General features: G+C 35.6%; 1 protein-coding gene across 3 annotated transcripts in view; it reads right to left on the reverse strand.

Moving 5' to 3' along the window:
* C6H4orf17 (chromosome 6 C4orf17 homolog) overlaps nucleotides 1-24,327 on the reverse strand; it is a 34,988-nt gene extending 10,661 nt beyond the window's left edge. For 2 of the 3 annotated variants that reach the window (XM_007495898.3, XM_007495897.3), the window contains exons 1-5: nucleotides 24,087-24,327; nucleotides 18,662-18,858; nucleotides 15,429-15,617; nucleotides 10,957-11,021; nucleotides 9,130-9,273 (exon numbers count right to left, since the gene is read on the reverse strand). In XM_007495898.3, coding sequence (XP_007495960.1) covers nucleotides 9,130-9,273; nucleotides 10,957-11,021; nucleotides 15,429-15,617; nucleotides 18,662-18,779 — 516 coding nt within the window. In that variant the 5' untranslated portion in view covers nucleotides 18,780-18,858; nucleotides 24,087-24,327. The remainder of the gene's footprint in view (nucleotides 1-9,129; nucleotides 9,274-10,956; nucleotides 11,022-15,428; nucleotides 15,618-18,661; nucleotides 18,859-24,086) is intronic. The other variant, XM_007495899.3, reaches the window with a different exon arrangement.
* Between the last annotated feature and the right edge of the window lie 258 nt (nucleotides 24,328-24,585).

Genomic DNA, 24,585 nt, shown 5'->3' on the forward strand with positions numbered 1-24,585 from the left:
AGTTGGTTTAGTGTCTCATGAATTTTTGAATTGCGTTGTCAATCTATATATTATTTGTGTTTATTGAATGCCTTGGCTGCCTTTCCTACACATATTATGTGAATTCAATATGTTCTAGAATGGAGGTTGAAAAGTCTAGTATAAAACTCAAGTAGTTAGTGGCATCCATTCAAGATAATGAGAGTTTAACATAAACCATAAAAAATGGTTAGAGAGATCAGTGGTTATTTTGGTACCTGGTCATTCTCTTCCAGAAGAGAAGTCTTTTGGACATCTTTTTTGCAATTGGAAACAAATTTCAGGAAGAGCTGTTCATCAAGTCCATATTTCTTGAGCTCTAACAAACTAAATAGCCACCCTATACCTTGTTGTATTGAATGACCCTGGCCATTATTGGGTACCTTTGATCATGAAATTTTGCAAATCTTAAAAGGTAAGGTAGAGGTTAAATTTCTGAACATACATGTATTGTTGGGCTTTTTTTAGACAGATCATAAAGTGTATAAATTTATCAAACAAATTTTGAAGAATTAATGAATTCTTCTCCTGGGAAAAAGAGAAAAGTGCTTCCTTATGAGGACCTGTCGTACTGCCATTTTCCCAGGCTTCATTCCAGGTACTCAGACAATTCTAAGGTTAAATTGTCTCCTTTCCAATAAACTTTCCCATAGAAAATAAACAATGAGAACTTGTCTGCTAAAAAGAATTTTTTTCACAGCTTTGGTCTCATCTCTTTCTTTCTCATTCTAGGCAAGTTAAGAATGTAGAGATAAAGGCAGATCAGAAGGAAAGAAGTCTTTTCCTCCATTAGCAAAATTTATGGCATTCTTAACTAATTAGAGACATAAATTTGTGCCTGAAATGCATTTTCTTTACTTTGAATGTCCAAATTATGGTTTGAATGTTTTTTTTATAAATGCTGAAGTATCCAATGAGTTTTTGGGGTACTGATATCTAGAATTTTTGAAGGAAAAATTAAAATTTTATGACAGTTACATACAAATTGTACTTTAGACCCCTTTATTACCTCCTTTCTTTCCTAGAGAGTGACAGATTATTATTTTAACATGGAAGAGGATTTCACCAACTAGTTAAAACAGGAAAAAAAAGAAACAAAATTTTGCAGTCTTTAGTTTTTAAACTTATCTGGTGTTTAAGAGCCTCTAGTATTAATGTAATCACTGACTCTTTTCTTTGGTCTGGAAAGAAAAAGTTTTATTTAAATTAGAAAGCAAAGTTTTATTTTAGGAGAATTTTTTTAAAACTTTATCTCTGTGTTCTTCTGTGAGTGATTTAGTATTGTTTTATGACCTAGGTTATTTTATCTAGAATGAAAATTATCTATAAAACTTGCGGTTTCAGTTTTGACCAAAGAAAAGATTTTGTTAATTTATAAATGAGAGATTTTAATGGAAAAAAAGAAAAATGGTTTTATAGGTGGGTTTGGGTGTGGTTGAGAAATAAAGACATTAGGGTTTGAGGAAGAAATGAAGGAAAATAAAGATTTGAATCAGAGAGATACAATTTTGGACACTTAATCTAAAGCCCATAAGGAGAAAATAAAACTTGTAATTTTCTTTACCTACATTGGCATAATATAAGGCTTTGGGAGCTTTCAAAATGTCCAGCTGTAAGTCAAAAGAAAAGCCTAGGATTTAGTAAACTATCATAGAAAAGTTGAAATATTAGAATTCATTTAGATAAGAGAATAGGAAAGTTGCCAGGCCTATCGAATTACTATTTAGTATATATGTTTTCTTTTCAGACATTAAAGTTAATTTTGTGATTTCTCAGGCTCTTCAGGCCTTATTTAATTAATTAATTTATTAGCAACTTTAAGATTCTTGTAGATGTAGAAAAGTAGCTGGGATCATGTAGAAAAATTTAATATTTGGCAATTTAAGATTTAAAATTACATTGGGCTTTGATAATTTAATCAAAGAAAATTATTTTTTATAGCATAAATTAATTTCTAACTAGTAAAGATTCTAAATTGTAACTTTTCAAGCCAGTTTTGTAATTACAATAACAATTTGTTTTTTAATAACTCTATACTGGTCTCTAAATGCCACTGGAATAGAATGTCATAATTAAAAAGATGAAATTATTTTTATGTAAGGTAGTTCAGAAATTCATCATCCAAATTGACCATGTGACTGTTTTGTGTTTCCTATTTGGAGCCCATAATATTGTTACATGTTATTGTACTATAATTTTTTTATCATGATTTTGGGAAGCTATTGTGTAAAAATTATTAATAAAATTATTAAAATTGTTGAAAATGATACCTAGAGTACACTTTGATTGGATTCTTACATTGACTTCTCTTAGGACTTGTATTCAGTTAAATTATCATTTTGAGTTATAGCTTATTAGAGACTTTTTATGGTTAACAAACTATCTTTAGTAGTTATAATATATAATATAATATATGTTGATTTACAATGAATAATAATGATAATTAATTAGGGTTTAGCAAAAAGTCCAAAAGACCTTATAAATTCTCATTTTAGGTAAAATTCTCTGGGGACCCGCCAGGTTCCTTGGGAACTTCTACCTTGGGCAAAGTCATAAAGTCAGTCATATCAGCTTAGTGAGAAAAGGAACTAATCTATCTATCTATCTATCTATCTATCTATCTATCTATCTATCTATCTATATGACTAGTGAGAGCCGGAGAGCCTTGGAAATTCTCAGACAGGCAATTAGATTTCTAATGGATTGTTTATGAAACATCAAACTGGATAATAACAATAAGGAACATTTATATAGCACCTGTTATGTTCTAGGTGCTGTACTAAGTACTTTACATTTATGATGGCATTTGTCACAACAACACTGCAAGGTAGGAGCTATTATTACCACCATTTTACAGGTGAGGAAACTGAGGCAAACAGAAGTTAAGTGGCTTGCTTGGAATCCCACAGCTAGTAAGTCAGAATTGAGCTAGATCTTCCTAGCTTTAAGCTCAGCATTCTATACACTGGGCCACCTAGCTACAGTCATATGCACTGAAGTTTGAGATAAAATATTTTTGCCCCTGGAAGTTACAGCATGATAGCCTAAGCTGCCCAGGCTACCAGACGCTTCTACTTTCTGAATGTTGACTCAACCATCATATGTTTTCTTTTTGTATGAAACATCAGAAAATCATTATTTTCTTCATCTTTGTTAATTATTGTATCAGGAATGTTAAATATCCACAACATGTAATATATAGGTGAACACTGTAATACTTATGTCAAGAATTCTTTTTCTATATATGTGTGTGTGTATAGATGAATGAATGAAAGACTTTGTTCCCCCTTTTGTAGGAAGACTTATAGTACTCAATGAGTAGCAAGGATAATTTTTTATAAAACTTAATCATGGCTTATTTTAACTAAAGAAAATGAATGTATCCTGTCCTAAGATGTGAATAGTAAAACTTGCCGTGTGAGCAACATCTCTTGAGATTAATTTAATTTGTTCTGAGTTTTGAATTCAGGTACAACTGGTTAAATTATTGTTAAGCTAGTAATCCATTTCTCAAAAGAAATGCCATATAGATATAAATGCCAAAGAGAGTAAAATCTGAGAAGAGTTACAAGTGGATATCAGAAGGAGGCCTTGCAGAATAATGACATTTTCCACTTAAAGAGTCCTAAAGTTAGCTATGATGCCCTGTGAATAACATGGAACATTGCTACTTGATTGCCTATTCTAAAAAGTTAATTGTTACTCTTACCTAGAATGAAACAGAGCTAAAAAAGTTTTATCTTCTTATATCTATGATAGGTCACTTTGTGTCTTTTTAGTCCTATGGGAATGCAGCTGAGGAAGTCTCCAAACGATTTTTTTGTGCCAATGGACCCAGGCTTCCAACGCTAAGAGAGTGGGACTGTCTCTGTGCAATGACTTTTCTACTTAAATCTCCTTCACACACAAGTGTCTTTGTGCACACTCATCTACATCACAGATGAAAGCGCACAAAGACAATCATCATCCTCGGTTACAGAGAGACTACTACTAGCCCTATTGGAATTGTCTTGATATTGTTACAATTATGTTCCTCCTTTATAGCAAACTTTTATAACAATGACAGTGAAATGTAAAGGTTTTTATAATGAATCTTGTTATAATACTTAAATATCTCTGAGCTACCATGATGGGCTGCAAATATGAACATAAAGCTTTCCTTTGCATTATTCTTAATTTCCCAATCTAAGCAACCAGGACAAGGAGACTTGACATCTCCTTGCTCACTGATTTAATTGTTTAATAATATTCATTTATAAGATTACATTCTTAAAGTATCACTTTCTTTTTGAGTGACATGAGAGCAACATTTCCTCAAAGGGGGGAATTATGCGCCATGTGATAAAGATATAACTAACAGCTGTAATTTTCAACAAAGTAGCCATTTTTACTTGTAGAAAACCAATAGGATTAGACTTTCCACTTGAGAACTAGGATATATATGACTTGCTTAAACATGTCACTTACTGAAAACAGTGACAAAAGGTCAAGCAAAAGTGATAGCCCTAGATTATATTTTTAAAAATTTGATCCTGAAAGTAGTGAAGAATGAAAGTGAAGAAGGTAAAACAAAGAACCAAACTTCTTTCAGCTCTGTTTGAAAATACACAGTTGAACTTAAAAAAAAATTAAATTAAATAATGTATACATATTTTGATTACATTTTGGTAATTAGAAATTCTCAAATTGGATTAAGGATTTTTCATATAAAATTGTTTTAATAGTTATAAAGAAACTTTAAAATTTTTTCTCTTGTTTTGTTTCTCTCTTGATAATATTAAGAGACTGAAAGGCTATTTTGTCAGAACCTCAGGTACACTTTTCAGAAAAATTTTTTTTCTGCAACATAAATGACACTATCTATGTCATATACAGAGTTTAGGCAAAATAGAAAGGGCAAATAGTATTTAATATTAAAGACTTTTTGAACTTTCAGGTGAGTTACAGGAAACCTAATCTGATGTACATATCATCTTGATGTTCTTAAAATTAACTCTTTAAAACTTGCAATATTTTTACTGCATGAAGTAGTTACTAGAAGGTTGAATGTAAAAAGTTTTTCATCAAGCCTTACTAAATACTATTAAGTCATACCTCTAACAGATTAATAATAATATTACCTGGAGAATAACCATGGAATCACCCGAAACCTAGAAGTAGGCAAGGAAATACCTTTGCAAACTTGCCATGGATGCAAGATGAAAAAAGACCCATTCTAGTACTGTTAACAATTGACACCTTGATGAAAGACACCAAGATGATGATTCAGGGATACATACCTCTAAGTTTAAGTATATAAGACTGGACAATTTGTGAATTGTAGTAAAGGACAGACCTCTTTGACACAGAATTACCAAGGGAAAATTTTTCCAGGAAGCAGACAACTTCATGAAGTAGATAATTAAACCCAAGATGATAGAATAAAAAAAAAGCCTCTTATCTAATGGTTATTAATATTTGGACAATTAATATTGAATGGTAATAAGTGAATAATTAATTTTAGTACCCTGATAACAGTTATGTTTATATATTATTCACTGTCTCTTAAAGTATCCTGACACTTTTTGGAAATTATTATGACTTCAACTTTACTAAGAGGTTTTGTTAAAACTAGTTTATCATCTTATTTTTCTTATTCATTTTCAGATTTTTTGTAGTATAATTGATTTTATTGATGGATTAAAGGTATATTTATCTATTATAAACATTATTTTCTTTTTAAATTTTGAGTTCCAAATTCTCTACTTCCCTTTCTTGTCCACTGAGAAAAGAAAAAATACGTATGAAATCATATAAAATATATTTCTATATTAGTCATATCACAAAAGGAGAAAAATAAAGGAAAATTTAAAATTATACTTCATTTTGCATTCAGACTTCTCAGTTCTCTCTGAAAGCAATTAACATTTTTTTCATCATGTGTCCTTTATAATTATCTTGGATTATTTTATTACTCAGACTATCCAAGTCTTTTACAGTTGATGATCATTAAACATTGCTTACTGTACACAATGATCTCTCAATTCTTTTGACTTTACTTTGCATCAGTTCATATAGGTCTTGCCACATTTTTTCTGGAACCATTCCCCTTGTCATATCTCACAGTACAATAGCCACAATCATAGATCACAACTTGTTCAACCAGCCCTCAGTTGATGAGCACCCTCTCAATTTCCAATTCTTTGCCACCACAAAAAGAGTTGTTCTAAATAAATTTGTACATGGAGATCCTTTTCCTTTGATATCTTTGGGGTATCAACCTAATAGTGATTTTATTGGATCAAAGAAATATACACAGGTTTATAGCCTGTGGGGCCTTGTTCCAAATTGTTCTCCAAAATGGTTGGATGAGTCTACTACTTCATCAATAATTCATGAATGTACCCTATTTTCCTTCTTCCCTTCTAGCATTTCTGATAGGTGTGGGATAATACCTCAGAGTTGTGTTAATTTTACTTTCTCTAATCAGTTGTGATTTATAACAATTTTTTCATGTGATTATAGATAACTGATTTCTTCTTGAAAACTGCTTATTCATACCTTTTGATCATTTGTCACCTGGGGAATGGCTCTTATTTTTTAAAATTTGATTTACTTCTTGATATATTTGAGAAATAAGGACTTTTTCAGAGAGACTTGTTGCAAAAATTTTTTTTTGATGTTTTGATATCACTTCATTGTCCATGGTACCTTTTAGCAAAATGTAGTTTCTCAATGTCTTTTATGATTCAATTAGGCTTATATTCACTTTTGTTGAGATAATGATTGCTACTTTTTTGACTTCAGCTAAAACATATAATAGATTCTGTTCCAGCCCTTCAACTAACTTTCAAGTGTGTTTCTTGTACATAATATATTGTTGCACCATGCCTTCTAGTGCTTTCTGCTTCTGTTTAATGTGTGAGCTCATCCCATTACCATTCATAGTTATACACAATAACTGTATTTTCCTCTATCTTATTTTCTTCTGTTTATCCTTCTCTCTCTCTTTTCATCCTATCCTGCCTCAGAGGTCTATTTTGCTGATGACCTCTGCCTCTCTTAATCAATCCTTACTTTTATTATACTTATCATCACATCTCTTATCTGCTTCATCTTTTATTTCTCTATTGGGTAAGACATTTCTATGCCCAACTGAGTATATATATTTCCCCCTCTTTGAACCAATTCCAATGAGAGCAAGATGAAAGTATTATCTGTCATGCCTCCATTTCTCCCTTCACTATAAAGCTCTTCCTTACACACCTTTTATATGAGCAAATTTCCCTCATTTACCTCTCCCTTCCCCATTCTCCCCTGTGCATTCTTCTTTCTCACCCTACTTTTTTTCTTTTTTCAATATCATTCCAACAGAATCTACTCATATGTCTCCCTATGTAAACTCCTTTTAATAGACCTAATAATAATTAAGTTCTTAGGAGTTACATGTATTATCTTTCCATATAGAAATATAAACAATTTAATAATATTGAGTCTCTTAGGATTACTTTTTCAAATTTTCTATTCAGCTCTGGTCTTTTATTGGAAATGCTTGGAAGTCTTCAATTTCATTAAATTTCCATCCCCCCACCCCTGAAAAAGTATACTCAGTTTTGCTGGTTGGATTATTCTTGGTTATAATCTTAGCTCCTTTGCCTTCTGGAATATCATATTCCAACCCCTCCAGTACTTTAACATGGAAGCTGCTAAATCTTGGGTGAGCCTAACTGGCTTCACAGTATTTGAATTGTTTCTTTCTGTTTGCTTGAAGTATTTTCTCAAATATCATGCCTTCCTTTCTACCTTTCAGATTCCTTTTCTGTATTATCTTCCCTCATTAGATTATATGTTCCTTGAGGGCAAATACTTTCTTTTTCTATTTGTATCCTCCTTACTGACACAGGGTTTGATGCATAATAGTTGCTTACTAAGTGTTTTTTTAATTATTGAATTGAATATTTAGAGGGACAGATATATGTTTGTATGTATGCATACATATATACATATACACACATACATATATGTGTATATATATACATATATATATATAATTCTAATCTAGTAACCCCTCTCTGTGTGTCCATCATGGAGCCCCAGTTTTGTGTTTCCTTTCAAATCATAATCAAAATCCTCAATGGAAAGAAGTGGGACATCTATCCATTCTGCCTCTCAAGCAACATTTGGACAATCTATGTGGGCATATCATCTTACAAGGGTGGTACACATGTTTCAAATGAGGCAGAGGATCATAGAAAGAGAATTTCTGGAAAGCAATTTCAGAGACCACCTTGTTGAACCCTCTTATTTTACAGATGAGGGAACTAAGACCCTTAGTCTCTCTTGAGTGATTCCTAAAGGAGAATAATTGCTAACACAATTATAACTTATTTCCAAAGGAGTTAAACTTGTATCATGGCCCTGAGGAAATAATGCATCAATAGGTAGATAATACCCCCCCCCAAAAAGATTTCCTCCTTATAAAAGGTGTTCCTGAGAGATGTTATTTTAATCCCTTCCTAGTTCTGCCCCTTCCTAGCTGATTTGTTGCTACTCTACTATAAAGTGTTGGTAGTTAGAAGGAGCCTATCTCTTGACTCTATTGACAATGCTAAGCCAACCCTCTAAAACATACTTCTATACACAACAGCTTCCAGGATTTTTCTCCTCACAAGCACTCAATGCATATAGTAAAAAAAAAATTATAAGGCATATTCTGTTAACCCATTTCTCCTTGTTTCTATGTCTTTTCATTTTTAAATTATTTATTATAGATGATATTTCATTTATCTCTTGTCATGTTCCATTCCTGGCATATTCTTCCTTATCTCTATCTCTTAGAATCTCCAGTTTCTTTCAAGAAACTCAAGTACCAACTGCTCCGAACCTGTTCTTGATTCCCTCTAAATGCTATTGCCTCCCCCAATTACTTTGTATGTAGTTTATATTCTTATGTAAATATAGAAAATGTGTTCTCTGTTAGAATGTAAGCTTTTTGAGGGCAGGGACTACCATTTATGTCCTTGTATTTTCAGAGACTGGCAAATAGCAAGCACTTAATAAATGCCTGTTGTTGAAGTGGCTGGTTTATTTACACATTCTTGAATTATGATAGCAATGCTAAGCATGACTCACTTTTATCTCCTGATCCAGATAGTTCGGTATGCAAACTGTCTTGCCTCTCATATCATTCTTAGGATTTGTTAATTCAGAGGAAAGTAACATAGGAAGCTGGCTTGCTTTTAGACCTGAAACTTGAGGTCTGTCGCGGAGCTCTTCCTAAATTAAAGGTATAATGCAATCATTATATTTTGCCTCCAGTTAGAATTCATACTAAAACTAAAGAAAACACATGAGTAATAAAAGAAACATACATGTGCATATTCACATACACATAGCTAAGTCATTTAGTGGATAGAGTGCTGCATTATTTAGATTTTAGTTCAAATCTAACCTCAGACAAGCTGCATGTCTCTTGGTAAGAACTAAACCTCTGCCTGCCTCAATTTCCTCATCTGTAAAATGGAGGTTATAATAGTACCTACCAACAACCAAGGTTGTTATGTAAGGATAAAATGAGTTACTATTTGTAAAGTACTTTGGCAAGCTCAAAGTGCTACACAAATGCTATTATTATTATTGTTATTATTAGAATTTCCTAATTTTTAAGCACAAGTTTACTGAACAGTTATCCTAGAGATGAACCAAATTAATTGTCAGAAAGCAGCTACACTACACTAATCAGCAGAATGAATTAATGACCCATGGAAATAAGCTATAACATGGTCACAAAGGTCAGGTAACAGCTTCTATTAATTATGGAGAAAAGTAGGGAATACAGATATATCTGTGTTCTCCCAGATGACTTTGTTCTGCATCATCATGCAGAACAATATAGTTCTGCACCTTCTCTTCCACGTTTAGTCTTAGAGTTGTATAGAACACTGAAAAATTAGGTGACTTGCTCAGAGTCACATAGCCAGAATGTATTAGAATTAGACCTTGAATGTAGGTCTTCTAGTATTATAGTAGATCTCTAGGAGAGATCAGCTCTTCAAAGTATGACTAAAAATTTGGACAAGGGCCATAAGTCTATTGTATTTTAACATGATCCTTTTTTTTCAGGTGGGGAACAGTCAAGGAAATGAATATTGATACTTAATTACAACTTAAAACACTAATGTTTTATTTTGTTTTTAAAGCAAGAAAGGAGGCATTATTGGGGGGGGGGGGAGAAATGTAGATGCTGAGACAGACGGTAGAGTCCTCTGGCTCTGGACTAGTGTTGCTTTCAAATATACCATGTTGATGCTCTCTTTCTTTTTGATGTCTTTATTATTGGGCCCTGATGGAGGGCCCAAATCCTGTCTTACTCCTTCCCAGTTGCTCCTAGTTTTTTGAATACAATAACTAATGCAATAGCCCAGCAATATTCTGTAACAGAGCACAGAATCTTATCCGTCTCGCCAAACTTCCAAGATTCAGCTACTGTAACTCACTTGAACAAACTACCCAAGTCCATCAAGATGGAGAAGCTGTGTTGAATTTATTTGGAGGACAAAATCTTTGGAGTAAAATTACCCTGTCTAGTTATGTTGATTATAACCTAGTTGAATGAAATTGAAAAATATAAGTACCTTTCGGGATTTACCAGTGCAATTTCTGTGCCTTGCTTATAATTTATATAATAAGGAATTTCCTCTATGCCTTGATAGTGGTTTGGTGACAAGACTACTGGGCTAGGAGTTGGGGTTCCTATGATGTGTTCTTGAGCTAACTAGTCATGTGGTATTGAGTGAGTATATTGAATATAAAAAGATGAAGCATATACACGTAAGTTAATTTTGTTGCTGTCATCATCACCACTATTTCCTTCCTGAGTTTTGAGAGAGGTATGTAAAAAAAAAGAAAGGAATCCATAGAGAGATAATTGGACACAGATAGCTGGCACTATTTTCTTACCTTTTTAATCTTTAAACCACTGTCACAAGGATCACTAGAGAACTCATTTGTGTTTTTACAGGGCTCTGAAATGGAATTGAGGGAAAACAGTTTTTAAGTCAAGATGTAAAATAATTTTGCTCTTATGTGGCATGGTGTCCATTTCCATATCTTGGCAGATGAACTATAGAAATAAGTGCCTTAGCTGCTATGGTTATAATGGATTCTATAAGGAATAGCCTGGGTATCTATCCAACTCTCAAGGTAGGTCTCCCAAATAAATAATTACCCCAAGTTCAAGATACTTTGTAGGTTTATTCCCTTAAAAACCATAGCCTAAAATTCCTTCCTGATTAGAGATGCAAATTAAAACAACTCTGAGTTATCACCTCACACCTAGCAGATTGGCTAACATGACAGCAAACGAAAGTAATGAATACTGGAGGGGATGTGGCAAAGTGAGGACATTAATGCATTGCTGATGGAGTTGTGAATTGATCCAACCATTCTGGATGGCAATTTGGAACTATGTCCAAAGGGCGACAAAAGACTGTCTGTCCTTTGATCCAGCCATAGCACTGCTGGGTTTGTACCCTAAAGAGATAAGGAAAAAGACATGTACAAGAATATTCATAGCTGCACTCTTTGTGGTGGCAAAAAACTGGAAAATGAGGGGATGCCCTTCAATTGGGGAATGGCTGAACAAATTGTGGTATATGTTGGTGATGAAATACTATTGTGCTCAAAGGAATAATGAACTGGAGGAACTCCATGTGAACTGGGATGACTTCCAGGAAGTTTTGCAGAGTGAAAGGAGCAGAACAAGGAAAAGATTATACACAGAGACAAATACAGTGTGGTATAATCAAAAGTAATGGACTTCTCTGCTAACAGCAATGCAATGACCCAGGACAATCCTGAGGGACTTATAAGAAAGTTCTCCACATCTAGAGGAAAAAATGGTGGGAGTAGAAATGCAGAAGTAAAGTATATGAATGATCACATAGTTTGATGAGGATATGATTGGGGTTTTGATGTTAAAAGATCATTCTACTGCAAATATGAACAATATGGAAATAGGCTTTGAACAATGATACATGTATAACCCACTGGAACTGCTTGTTGGCTTTAGGAGGTGGGAAGAGAGAGCAGGGGGAGGGGATCATGAGTCATGTAACAATGGAAAAATATTCTAAATTAAAAAAATAAGACCCATAGCTTACAAGCCCCCACTTTTCCTACTGAGTCAGAGGATAAAATATGGCTTCTAAACACACCACATAAGTAAGTCCTACTTATCTTGTTTTTTATATTACCACAGTTCCTTTCAGTGTCCCCCCTTCCCCTCTCAGAGAGGTATCTTATGTAAAGTGAACAATTTTTAAAGACAAAAAAAGAGGAATATGAAAAATAAGCACAAACATAAGTGAAAATGGGTACAAGGCACAACATTTGTGAACCTATCCCACTTCCAAGGGATTTGTTGTAGTCATTTTATATCCTTTCTTTTGATCCATGCTTAGTCTTCATAATTTTGTGACATATCCCTTTGATTTTTCATGGTTATTTTTTCCATTGTTGTAGTCACTGAGTATATCATTTTTGTGGTTCAGCATTTTAAACCCTTTACCAGTCTAGGTTCATCTTATCTCTCTAGAATGGTTTAACATCACTCACTCCTCCCTCCAAATAAGCATTCTAGCCAAGCGATTCTACTCTACTATTCCTGAAATATGGTATTCTGTATCCTGCCTCTATGCTGACATAAACGTTATTCTCCATGACTTCCTATCTCTTTAAGCTCCCTTTAAGACTTAATTCAAGTGCCACCTACTCCAATAGGTCTTTCTTGATTCCCCCAGGTACTTGTACTCCCCCCAAAACCCAAAATAAATATATTTTATATTTATTTAATTGTATGCATGTTATGTCTACCCCTTCCCATCCCACTAGTAGAATGTTATGAACTTGAATATGGGGACTATTCCAAATCTTTTTTTTTATACCTAGCACCAGCCCAGCATGGTGCCTGGCACAAAAGAGATGCTTCACAAACTTTTGTGGAAATAAAAGTATTTCAGAGGGGAAGAGTTGTACAGAAATTTGAAAAAGAGCTTTTGGTGCCTTTATAATACTTGGGGAAACAGTTTCAAAGAATGCAAAAATAAACCAATTGCCTCAAATATATTGCAAAACAAACAATTTGAAATTATGAAATCAACCCAGAAATCATGATGCAAAAATTCTAAGATATTATCAATTCCTTCCACTGAACTCCTACTCAAATGATTCATTAGAAGTGTTGAAGTGATGTGGGATTGTAAGTCTATGTCAGGGGAGAGCAGGCTATTTGCCAGCCCCACTACCCCTGCTCAGTCTCCATCCTCAGCTAGTCAAGCATCCAGTTCAGGTGGAAAGCTGATAAATTGTTGATGTCTTATCTGAGGACAAGCCCAGCTAAATTTTAAATGGCTCATCACTAGAAGAATGAAGTTGGAACAGCATTTAGTAAGGCTCTAGGATACAATGAATGATGTTTATCTTATGTTTGCCATTTCTTTCCTAGAGGCTTAACACCTAAGAAGGGGGAAAAGGAGGGAATGGAAGGAAGGAAGGAAGGAAGAAAAGGAGGGAAGAAAAGGAGAGGAGAGAGGAAGGGAGGAAGGAAGGAAGGAAAGAAGAAAGGAAGGAAAGGGAGAGGAAGGAGAAAATAATTATTTATTAATTGCTTACGGTTTGCCTGACACTGTGCTAACCACTAGAGATGCAAACACAAGCAAAAACAAATACATTCTCTGCCTTCAAAGAGTTTACATATTGTTTAATGGGGTAAGACAATTCACAAAAGGAATTTAAAAGTTAGTGTTGGGCATGGAGGGTGGCCATTGTACTCAGTAAGGGGTCATGCTTTTGAAGTTCAGAAAGTCAGAGACTGGGCAGGAAGGAGAATGATGTCAGGTGAGCTTGGACCCTTCCGCAAAATGGAGGCCCTAGGAGGAACTTGTATTTGAGGCAGCAGAGCAAGTTAAGGGTTGCTGAGTCAGAACAATCAGCCCAAGCATAAGAAGTTTTTGAATGGGTTTAGGACAAGCGTTTAACACCTGTTTTAGGCATACAGAGTAATGCATTCTAAAACTTGTTGCCTCTGACTGATACATTCCTATCAGTGACATTTTCCTCTTTTTAGGAGGATGTTTTTTATGAAAAACAATGAAACTGACTATTGTTAACTCAATTAAATTCTTTTATTATTGATCATAAAAGGCAGGAACCTCAGAGACCATCCAGTCCAGCCTTGGTGAACCTTTTCCTAGTTCCAGTGCCCAGAGGGAAAATTCAAGCTGTCTGTGAACCCCTGCATTATGGGAGAGAATTAAGGGAGAAAGTGCTTTCTTTGGGTGGCTGGACAGAGGGATGGGGCATGCAAAAAGTGTTCTTGGGAGCTGGGAAGAAGGGGAACAGAGCAGTTCCCCAAGTGCCAGCTCTGTACACATGCCACATTGTCACCAATGCCAATCTAGTCTAACTCCCTCATTTGACAGCTGAGAAAACTGAGGCTCAGGGAAATTAAGTGATTTAGCCAACATCACACAAACAGAAAACATGATTTATTGGGAGAGACTTTTTAAAGTAAATATAATTTTAAAAAATTTTCTGTTATTGTTCACATCCATTAGCAAACATGAAGGTTTTATCTATACAAACTAAAACAGATAAAGATTTTATATGGTTCTATAAAAATTATATATGACTTGTTCTTTAAAACTAATTATTAAGGGTATCATTGTCATTTTAACATTACCTTGCTTATTTGTGTCCTTTTCTGGACTTCCTTCTGCTCTCTTCTGTGTTTTTAAATATATATAATTACCATTCATTTCTATATGTTAATCTATTAGATAGTACATACATAGTGTATTACTTATCCCTCTCCTATGTATCCCTAAATGTCTCTTTCCCCTAAAAAGGGCTCACCTTTATAGCAATTAAGTATATTTAAACAAAACAAGTCCAGAAATTAGTTGAAAATGTTCCAAAAATAATCTGAAAATGCATGTTTTGTTCAGGAAGTATATACTATTTTTTTTAAACCCTTACCTTCCATCTTGGAGTCAATACTGTGTATTGGCTCCAAGGCAGAAGAGTGGTAAGGGCTAGGCAATGGGGGTTAAGTGACTTGTCCAGGGTCACACAGCTGGGAAGTGTCTGAGGCCAGATTTGAACCTAGGACCTCCCATCTCTAGACCTGACTCTCAATCCACTGAGCTACCCAGCTGCCCCCAGGAAGTATATACTATTAATGGTGGCTAAAGAGAGTTTCTTGTGGGAGGGGGACTGAGCCAATGCAGAATGTACTGAAGCTCAGATCTAACAGGAAAGGATTAATACTCCTAAACCCCTAGAGAATCTGTTAGCAAAAATATTTTTTAAAATTCTTGCTTGTTCTCTTGAGTTCCATCATCTACCATGTCATCAAGTCATTTATGACTTACCAGAATTAGGCCGAGGTGGCATTTTTGTCTTGTTTGGTGCTGGGTTATGGAAAGACCTGGCATTGTTTGCATAGATGATTTTGCTAAGTGGTGGTATATCCTTATCTGGGGCGGTCAAGTGGTCAACATCACATAGAGCTTTAAAAATATTCTCATCATTCACAGCACAGATAGGTATATCGTTTAAACCTTTAAAGGAAAAAAACCAAATCTCTAACTTTTCTATGATGCAGATGTTCAGACTTCCTCTGGAGACAAAGTTATATGTTAAAATTCCAACCCAAAACAAATTAATGAATTTAGACTTAAGTAAATGAGTAAGCTCCTTATTTCAATGACAATAATCATAATAATTGCACTAATTTTCAAAGTGTTTTATACAACAACCCTGAGAGAAATGAGAAAAATGAGAAAACAGGTATACAACAGGTGTTAAATAACTTGCTTAGGGCCACACAATAAATGAGGTAGAATTTGATCTCAGGTCTTCCTGACTCCAGGTCAAGAGCTCCATCTACTGGGAGACTTAAAAGATTACAAATTACACCTATATGGTTTTTTCTTCCACCAACATAGATCATATACTCTCTATACCTTTGTTGATGTTCCTGATGAACTGCAATATTCATTACCTGCTGACAAATCAGGTGGTGATGATTCTCTCTCTAAACTTACCTGAGGTCCACCTCAGATGAAAGAAATACATTCTATTATCAGGTGTAAGGAGAAATTTATAATTAATTAGCTTCTGATCATTCTTGTTAATTAACATGTTAAGTCATAACTCCTGATTTAATTGTAAGTGATCGTCCCAGTTATTAGTTGACTCAACAACTGAAAGTTACCATAAATCATAAAAATCAAATTATAATCATGGATAATTAAGTACATACATGTTAGCCTTATAATTTTCCTCCCTGGTCCTCTAACTCTCAGAGGAAAGACAGGTTTCAGTTTATAGTCTTACAACATTCTGCCTCTGGCATCATCTTAGTACATTTCCGCAGCATCCAGAGATGTGCCACAAGGCAGAAGAGAAAAGGGATTCTCTAGGATTCTCTCTCATTCAGTGGTTTTAATGTGGCTTTATGGTACTTAATATGGTATTTTAAGCTTTTGTCAATGACTGCTAGCACTCAAGAGGAGGGGAGAAGGAGAAGGTCTAAAACTCTCTCTCTGTGGTTTAGCTGACATCTAAGGACTGCTCCGCCCAGGGAAAGAAAGTTTTACTTACTGTATACTCATGGAATCATTGCTTGAATTCCTTGCCTATACTATAAATATCTCTTATCTGTAATACGCAGGCTCTCAAACCATACTGGGTGTGCCTGTAGACCCTCGCTGTTGTGATGTGAACTTCTCACAACAAAGTCAGTTTCTTCAGAAGAACCTGGACAGTCCTTTTTTTTTTTTTCATCTGTACAAAAATAATTAAGACAACTACATGGACTATTGCTAAATAGGGAGGTTTGGAGAATGCATACAATATGTGCAACCAACCAATCATCTAATCTATCAAGCAATCAATAAGGATCTATTAAGCACTTACAGTATTCCAGGAATTATGCTAGATGCTAGAGATACAAAAATAAAAAGGATACAATGCCTGCTCTCAAGCAGCATTGCCTTCCTTGAACTACTTTGCCAATGCATCATAAATGAAAACATTGTTACATTTAGACTTAAAGGGGTGAATGCTTTAAGGAGGAAACTCTGACTCAGGCAGTGATACTCTCTTAGCTTCATCCTTGAAGAAATCTGAGACACACATGCAACCTCCTCTTCCCAGGATCATCATAAATCATAGACTCAGACCTGGAAATGACCTTAGCATTCATTCCAACCCTGTTATTTTATGAAAGAGAAAACTCAACCCCATTAGGTGGACTGACTTATCCAAGGTCATGTAGAAAATGAATGACAGTCAGAATTTAAACCCATATCTGAAGTCTACAAATCAGTACTCTTGAAACTGTACCTTGCTAGAGAACAACAGCTATGAAACTCAGCCCAGAAGTTATTCTAAATCCCTGGCCACTCTTGCTTAAACTCCATTTTCCATTCTCCATTTCCCACTCCCTTACTTCCATCTCCTTCAATCCACTTCCCCCAACCTCCTGCTCTAACCTGTGTTCTCTCTGTGATGTGCACCCTGTGCTCCTTGGAATGCCTGTTTGATGGGTTAATTAACTTTCATCTTGAACCTGTTCCTCTCTTATTCCTTCCATGTGATTGCACTTACTGAGAACTTGTTCCTTCCCAATTACCTTGTTTCCTGACTACCCTGTCCAGTACTGTTTTCACTTTCACTCAGATCTTTTCCTCCAATTCACTAGTCATGCCAGGGTTGGAATACCCCTTGCCACCAATTGCTACCTCCTGTCTCCTACTCTACAATTGTCTAAAGTTCATTCAATCCATATTTATCACTCAAACACGATTCTAGTAGCTATTGTCTACAAATCTTAAGAGTTAATGAGTTAAATTCTTGGTTCACAGTTTTTCTTTCTTCCCCCAACTCTTGCCTTCATCCTTTGGAACTTCATCAAACTTATCAAAAGTCCATCAAATGCCCTACCTTCCTAATTTCTCAAGTCCCATTCCTCTTTATCCTATTGAAGATCTCAACTCATTTTCTTTCACCTAAACCCTCTCCTACGCCTACCTTCTTTATTACTGTAGGTAGTAACACCATCTTCCTAGTTCCTCAGGCTCACAACCTGGCAAATGGTCTCAAGATCCCTTTCTTCATGGTCTTCTTTCTGTCTTCTGTCTCATCTCTAAGAACTCTCTAAATAATTACCCCTTCTCTAAAACCTTTTTATCACCCTTCTCGAGCTCTGACATTTCATTGAGGCCACTCTTCTCCCATGCTTCTGTATTCCCTATAACACATTCAGAATTTAGGAATATTTTTTATATTTAAACGAATTAGGTAAAAAATATTAGTCTTAGCTAAGAAAATTGATCTGTCTTCCCGAGTATGTATAATATGATCAATGTTTCTTTCCTAGTGTGGTTGGCATTTTCTTTTTATCTTTAAAGTCAAATCAAAATCATCTCTCTTTCAAAACTCATACCACTGATGCTTATTTTCAGGATCAATAATCACTTTAACCTCGTATTCATATTAAGTTCTAGAAAAAAACAACTTAGTTTTGCCCTCAGAATTATCAGGCAACTGAAATGAGCAGTCACTTGTAGACAAATTCCATGGCACTAGGTCACCTTACCTTTAATATGACAAACTCTCCGGGGATGGGGGGTGTGTCTGACTAGAAAACAATTTGCATTTCTGCTCACATCATGGCCAGTTAGTGGGTCAGGCTGGGATTTGAAGTTGATGTTCATGGTATGTCCCTTTTGCTTTCTCCAAGTCACTCCAAACTTCTGGGGCCACACGCCCCTGCTCAGCTCCACTGGGAAAAGACTGTCACCGTGGATGGGTCAGATACAGCAATCACAGAATGACACCAGTTATCATAACTAGAAGAAGCATGCATGATACTTCCTCATTGTTTCCCCACATTTCTGTAGTTATCATCTGTTTCTCTTTCAACTTGATGACTGATTCCCCATGTTCTGTGGCACAGGAAAGTTCTATTGTCACTTACCTCTCTGGCAGTTTCATTGACAGTCCTCATCTAAGAAGTACAATTTCTGGGAGATTTAAAATAATGGCAAAATATTTCTCAATGAAATTTGGGAATTTGGAGGGAAAATAATATATGCAATGCTTGTCTTTAAAACAGGCTTTGCGTATTTGGTGACGTTTTGTCAGTTTGGGAACACTGATTATATTTTAATGCTGTAGAATCAGAAGAGAAGTAATCCAGTGGGAAGAGCACTGACTCTAAAGGCAAAAGACCATGTTCAAATACTGCCTCAGATGAGTATTTTCTGTGACTTTGAAAAAATTGCTTAATTTCTCTCTGGTCCTCAGTGTCTTTATTTGGAAAATGGGGAGGTTGAATTAGATGATTTCTGAGTTCTTCTTCACCTATTGTGGGGGTTAAGTGAATTGCCCAAGGTCACACAGGTGGGGATTGTCTGAGGCCAGATTTGAACCCATGTCTTCCCAACTCCAGGCCTGCCTCTCAATAGCCTTGAATGAAAAATTGCATATGATCAGTGAAAATTACCTTTTCTAAAATCTCAGTATTATAGTCTTTGTTTTGTATTGCTCATAACAAGCTCCCCCCCCCCAGATTAGTTTGTTTTTTTAACTACAAATCCAACTTGAAGAAATCTATACCTCAATTTCAGAAAACCCTGAAAAGACCTACATGAAGAGATACAGAGTGAAGTGAGCAGAACCAGGATACCATTATACACAACAGTAGTAATGCATAATGAACAACTATGAATGACTCAGTTATTCTCAGCAACACAATGATCCAAGATAACCCTAAAAGGCTTATGCTGAGAAAGACAGGTGGAATTTGAAGGCCTCATTTTTTCCTTGTTTCTTTTTGTTTATGTGTCTTCTACAACATGATGAATATGGAAATATGTTTTGTATGATAGTACATGTATAACCTGTAGCAAATTGCTTAACATCTCAGGAAGAAAAGAAGGGAAAGAAGAGGACAATGTTGGACTCAAAATGTCAGAAAAATGCCAAAATTTGTGTTTTTTTTTGTAAATGAGAAAATATTACTGTAATTGTGAAGCAAGAGGAAGAAAGAAAAAGAAAGGAAATGTATATATATATATATATATGTATATATAAATAGTAGGATGTGGTGTGTATATACATATACACACCACATCCTACTATTTCTGAGGTAGCCATATTTGCCTACTGATTTGTGTTTTGAAGATGAACAAATTTAAAGAAGATGAAAAACCCCCAAATGGTATTTGTCTCAGTAGCCTGAAGCAGGCTTATTGTTGAAGCCATCATTTCAATTTCTAAAAACTTCAATAGAAAAAAAAATGGTTGTACCATGCCTGAGTCGGTTTTCAAAGACATAGACAGGTTACAGAATTCTGCTAAGAAAGCTCAGTATTTGGTAAATACCAATTGCAGGCCAATAAAAAGCCACCACACCCGTAATGAGACTGGCAACTTTCTATTTAACAAAGTAGACTAAGAAAATGTTCAGGACCCTTCAAAAGATAACACACTGAAACCATCTATTGACTGTTGAGCAGTTAGGTTTCCTGATGAACAAGTGAAAAATAATGATACTCGGGTAATGGGACTCTCAGAAAAAGTGTTCATCTGTCTGTTGCAGAGAGACTGATAGGTAGGAAGGAAACAAGCACTTATTAAGCTCCTACTATGTGTCAGGTACCATGTTAAATCAAGACATCATCCTGTGATAGCTTTGGTCCTCTTCAGAAATGGACAAACAACACTATGTATAAGGCACTGTTAAATGCTTTGCTCATGGAGCCAGATCAAATTCATTGACAGAGTATATGTAATGTGTGATTTGTAAACTACTGCAATCTATTTAGTTGTGTGTAATTCTATTCTACACTATTGCTTTTGAGCTATCTGTATTTTTCTAATGTGAATGAACTTTTGGCGAGCATTCCATATGTAGTATTTGGTATACATTGTTAATATGTGCTTCTCTGTGTCTCATCACATACACATGCTCTCACATTCTCTCTCCTCTGTCTCTCTGTCTCTCTCTCTGTCTTTGTCTCTCTGTCTCTCTCTTCTCTTTCTCTCTCTCACACACAGAAATATACACAAACACATATATACTATAGCTACTTGTTCATGTGCAGTGTTACATGTGATAGACATTTACTTATTATATGCAACTTATTATAGGTATTAAATTATTACATATATTGAATGTTACCCAATAAGGTATTTGAATTAAATTTTATTAAGGTATTAATTAATTGTAATTAATATGAACTATGTGAAATGCTAATGTCTATATGCTCTCTGATTGCTGTTGGGGCCAGTGGCTCCAGAGTCAGGAAGTTCTGAGTTCAAACACAGAGTCAGATACTTACTAGCTGTTTGCCTCTGAGCAAGTCACTTAAATTCTGCCTCAGTTTCCTCATCTGTAAAACGGGAATAATAATAACACTGACATAGTAGGGTGGTTATGAGGATCTAGTAATTGTAAAGCAGTTAGCACAATGCTTGGCACATAAGTGCTATCTAAATGTTAGGTATTATTATTATTCGCTGTTTTGCATACGTACAATATGTCTTGGATTCTCCAAAATGATTTGCAGGGACCACAAATTTCTCACTGAGAGATTGATGTACCTGTTTAGTTTTCAGTTAAGTTGACAGTTATAAAAGGTAAAGTCTTTTCTGGCATAAACACAAAAGTCTATACCTAGTAGGAATCTGAGGCTTTGAATTATTATTCAAGTACATATGAAAAAGTCAGCAGAGACTGTGAATTGGCCTCAGGGTACAAATTGACTTTGTTACCTTTGACCACAGCAGCAATCATGTGCATAAGACCTAACAGGAAGCTGGGAAATGCATGTGGGTTGCTACTCTAAACTAGGACTTCAGAGCCTCACCGAGGGAAGCCAACTCTGAACCAGCAGGAATTGTCAAGTAGGACAGGTGATAGATATGTACCTCTCTGACCCTGTCTCAAAGGTGATAGGCCTTAGAACTAAGGGTCCTGAGAGAAAAGATGGGAGATTTGTGCCATTCTTAAGCTAAAGGTCTCTGTCCTTTCAGAAAGAAGACACCATCTGAAAAGAGCAAAGTGCTAGCCAACATATGAGAGGCTGGAGGGATAAAGTGCAGCTGTCTATCAAAAAGCAAGCTCAGAGTTGATTTAAGTTGATTGACTTGTCCAGTCCATATCTGTCCTTTACATCCTTTGAGTCCAGTCCAGTCCAGAAGAATAGGATTTTGTCTCTCAGCAATACTGGTATCCTCCACTCCAAACTTTAGGATGCCTCTCTGAGGTAAGAGATCATCAAGACCCTGAACTTCCCAACTTATGAATTTCCTTGATCACATGTGTTCACCCCAAGTGCATCTCACAGTTCTCTTTATTTGTGTCCATTCCCTCCTCTGGCAGTTAGTGAATATTTATCAAGTGCCTACTAAGTACTCGGCATTGCCTATATGTTGGAGATAAAAAAAAAAGAAAAAGAAATTCCTTTAAGGAACTCACAATCCATGGGGGAAGGCAGCACCTATAAATAGAGGGGAGTGAGAAAGAAAAGTGGGGGTGAGGTGGAAGGGGTACCATGTGGGAGTGTGATGAAATCCAGAGGAATGAAACCAGTTGGGAAGTGAAGAACTGGTTATTCAGAGTATTCTCTTTAAATGGAGAATCTGGGAGGAGATCTTCACTGTCTTCTTTTTATCATCTTAAGTTAGAGAAAGGGGCTCTGGGGACAGGTGGGACACCAAGAGGTATTAGTTGATTTTGTCTTGGAGGATGATGAGGTTCCAGAGAGCTTGGTGAAGTCCAGAGGCAAGCAGCTGAGTGGAAAATGAACAGATGGTTGCCCTGGATACCCTCCTTAAATAAAGGATTTGGAAAGGGCTCTTTGATTCCCCTGGACTCTTGTGGATTGGCAGGAAAGTTAATGGGAGGCATACTGGTAGGAGTCCATGAGCCATAGTGTTAGAAGCCATCCTGAGAACCCAATGTGGGAGTTACTAATATGGGGATCCAATTTACCAGTACAAATGTGAATTGGGGAGGGATGATACTGCCAAAATATCTAATTTCTCTATTTGGACTTCATGTTTTATGAAGTCTAGCCATTACATGAAAGATAAGAAAGTTGTGGCTAATATCCCCATCTTATGAAAGCCATGGACTAGGAAAGGTAGTCTTTTAGTTTCTCATCACTTTGCTTTCTTCCCTGTATCCACCTGCAAAGGCACAATGATTCTCAATTCATAACATCTAGGGAATGATGGACTTAGAAGAATCTTCTCTGCTTATGGAAACATGAATAATTTAGTAGGTTATTGGTGCCTGAAGGTACTCACATTTTCCTCTCCACTGCTGAAAGTATTATTTCCTTTCTGCTGGGCCAAAGGAATACTTGCTACCATTGCAGGAGATGGGACAGATGTGTGTATGTATATTTTGGAGGGAGGGATCTGATGCAACTTCAAATTCATTCCCCCATAGAAATGTCCCACATGGTGGATGGTTGTACTTTAAATACTATAAATAGTTCTCTATTTCAAATTTCTTACGGATAAAAATTTTTTTTGTGAATTGGCCTGGGAACCTAATCACCATTTATGACATTTTTTCTAGAGGGAAATATTCTATATTCCAAACAACTCACTCCCAAGTGGCTTTTTGGAGCATGACCAAAAGTTTGTATGGTAGGGATTTCCTGCACAGATTTTCCCACTCATATATAATATAATCCTATGTAGTTTGAAAAGATTAATGGAAATCCTCAAGAATGTTAAAACAAAGTATAACTTGCACAGAGTATGAAATATTTTTTCCATGGGATAAAATGTGCTTTCCCTCCAATGTAATCACTTTCCACTAAAAATGTTCTTCCTAAAGATGGATTTTTATGGACAGCACCTCACAACCCATTATAATGAAACTATTTCACCTTTCCAAACCCTATTCCAATCCATAAAATCTGTCCCTTTGGATCAGTCACTAAACTGCATCTAAATAATTTTCAAAATAGTTTTAATGGGAAAGAAGTTTCAAAAAATACCTGAGAACAATCCTGAAAGCAGACAATCTGATGAATAAAAATCTTAGCCTGAGCTCTTTTGGCTACTCCGTGAAAACAGCTCCAGATTCTTGAATCTCAATGCCTTTCAGAGCCAAGACTCTTGAAACCGCAGACCTAGCCCAGAAGATGCTGCTTCCAAAGAAAGAGAACACTCTAAACCAACTGTTTCTTCTAATGTAACTTCATCATTCTCACTGTTTGGCTCTGTGGTTAAGAGACACTGGAGATACCTTAGCAACAAGCTAACATTCTCTGTGGAGGAGACACAGAATGTGATAGATAAACAGTGTGATGCCAAGTGGATTTCTTAGCCTACTAGGTCTTATTTAAAGATCTTCCCCAGAAATGGCTATAGAAGGATATAAGGGATGAATACAACAGATGTTGTCGCCATGGCTCTGGTGTCTGAGTACCTTAGCTTGGGCAAGGGTAGGACAAGAGACTCTTTTGTGTCAACTCCTTTGCAACCCATTCAGAA

Source organism: Monodelphis domestica, chromosome 6 (genome assembly GCF_027887165.1).
Source record: "Monodelphis domestica isolate mMonDom1 chromosome 6, mMonDom1.pri, whole genome shotgun sequence".
Lineage (NCBI taxonomy): Eukaryota > Metazoa > Chordata > Mammalia > Didelphimorphia > Didelphidae > Monodelphis > Monodelphis domestica.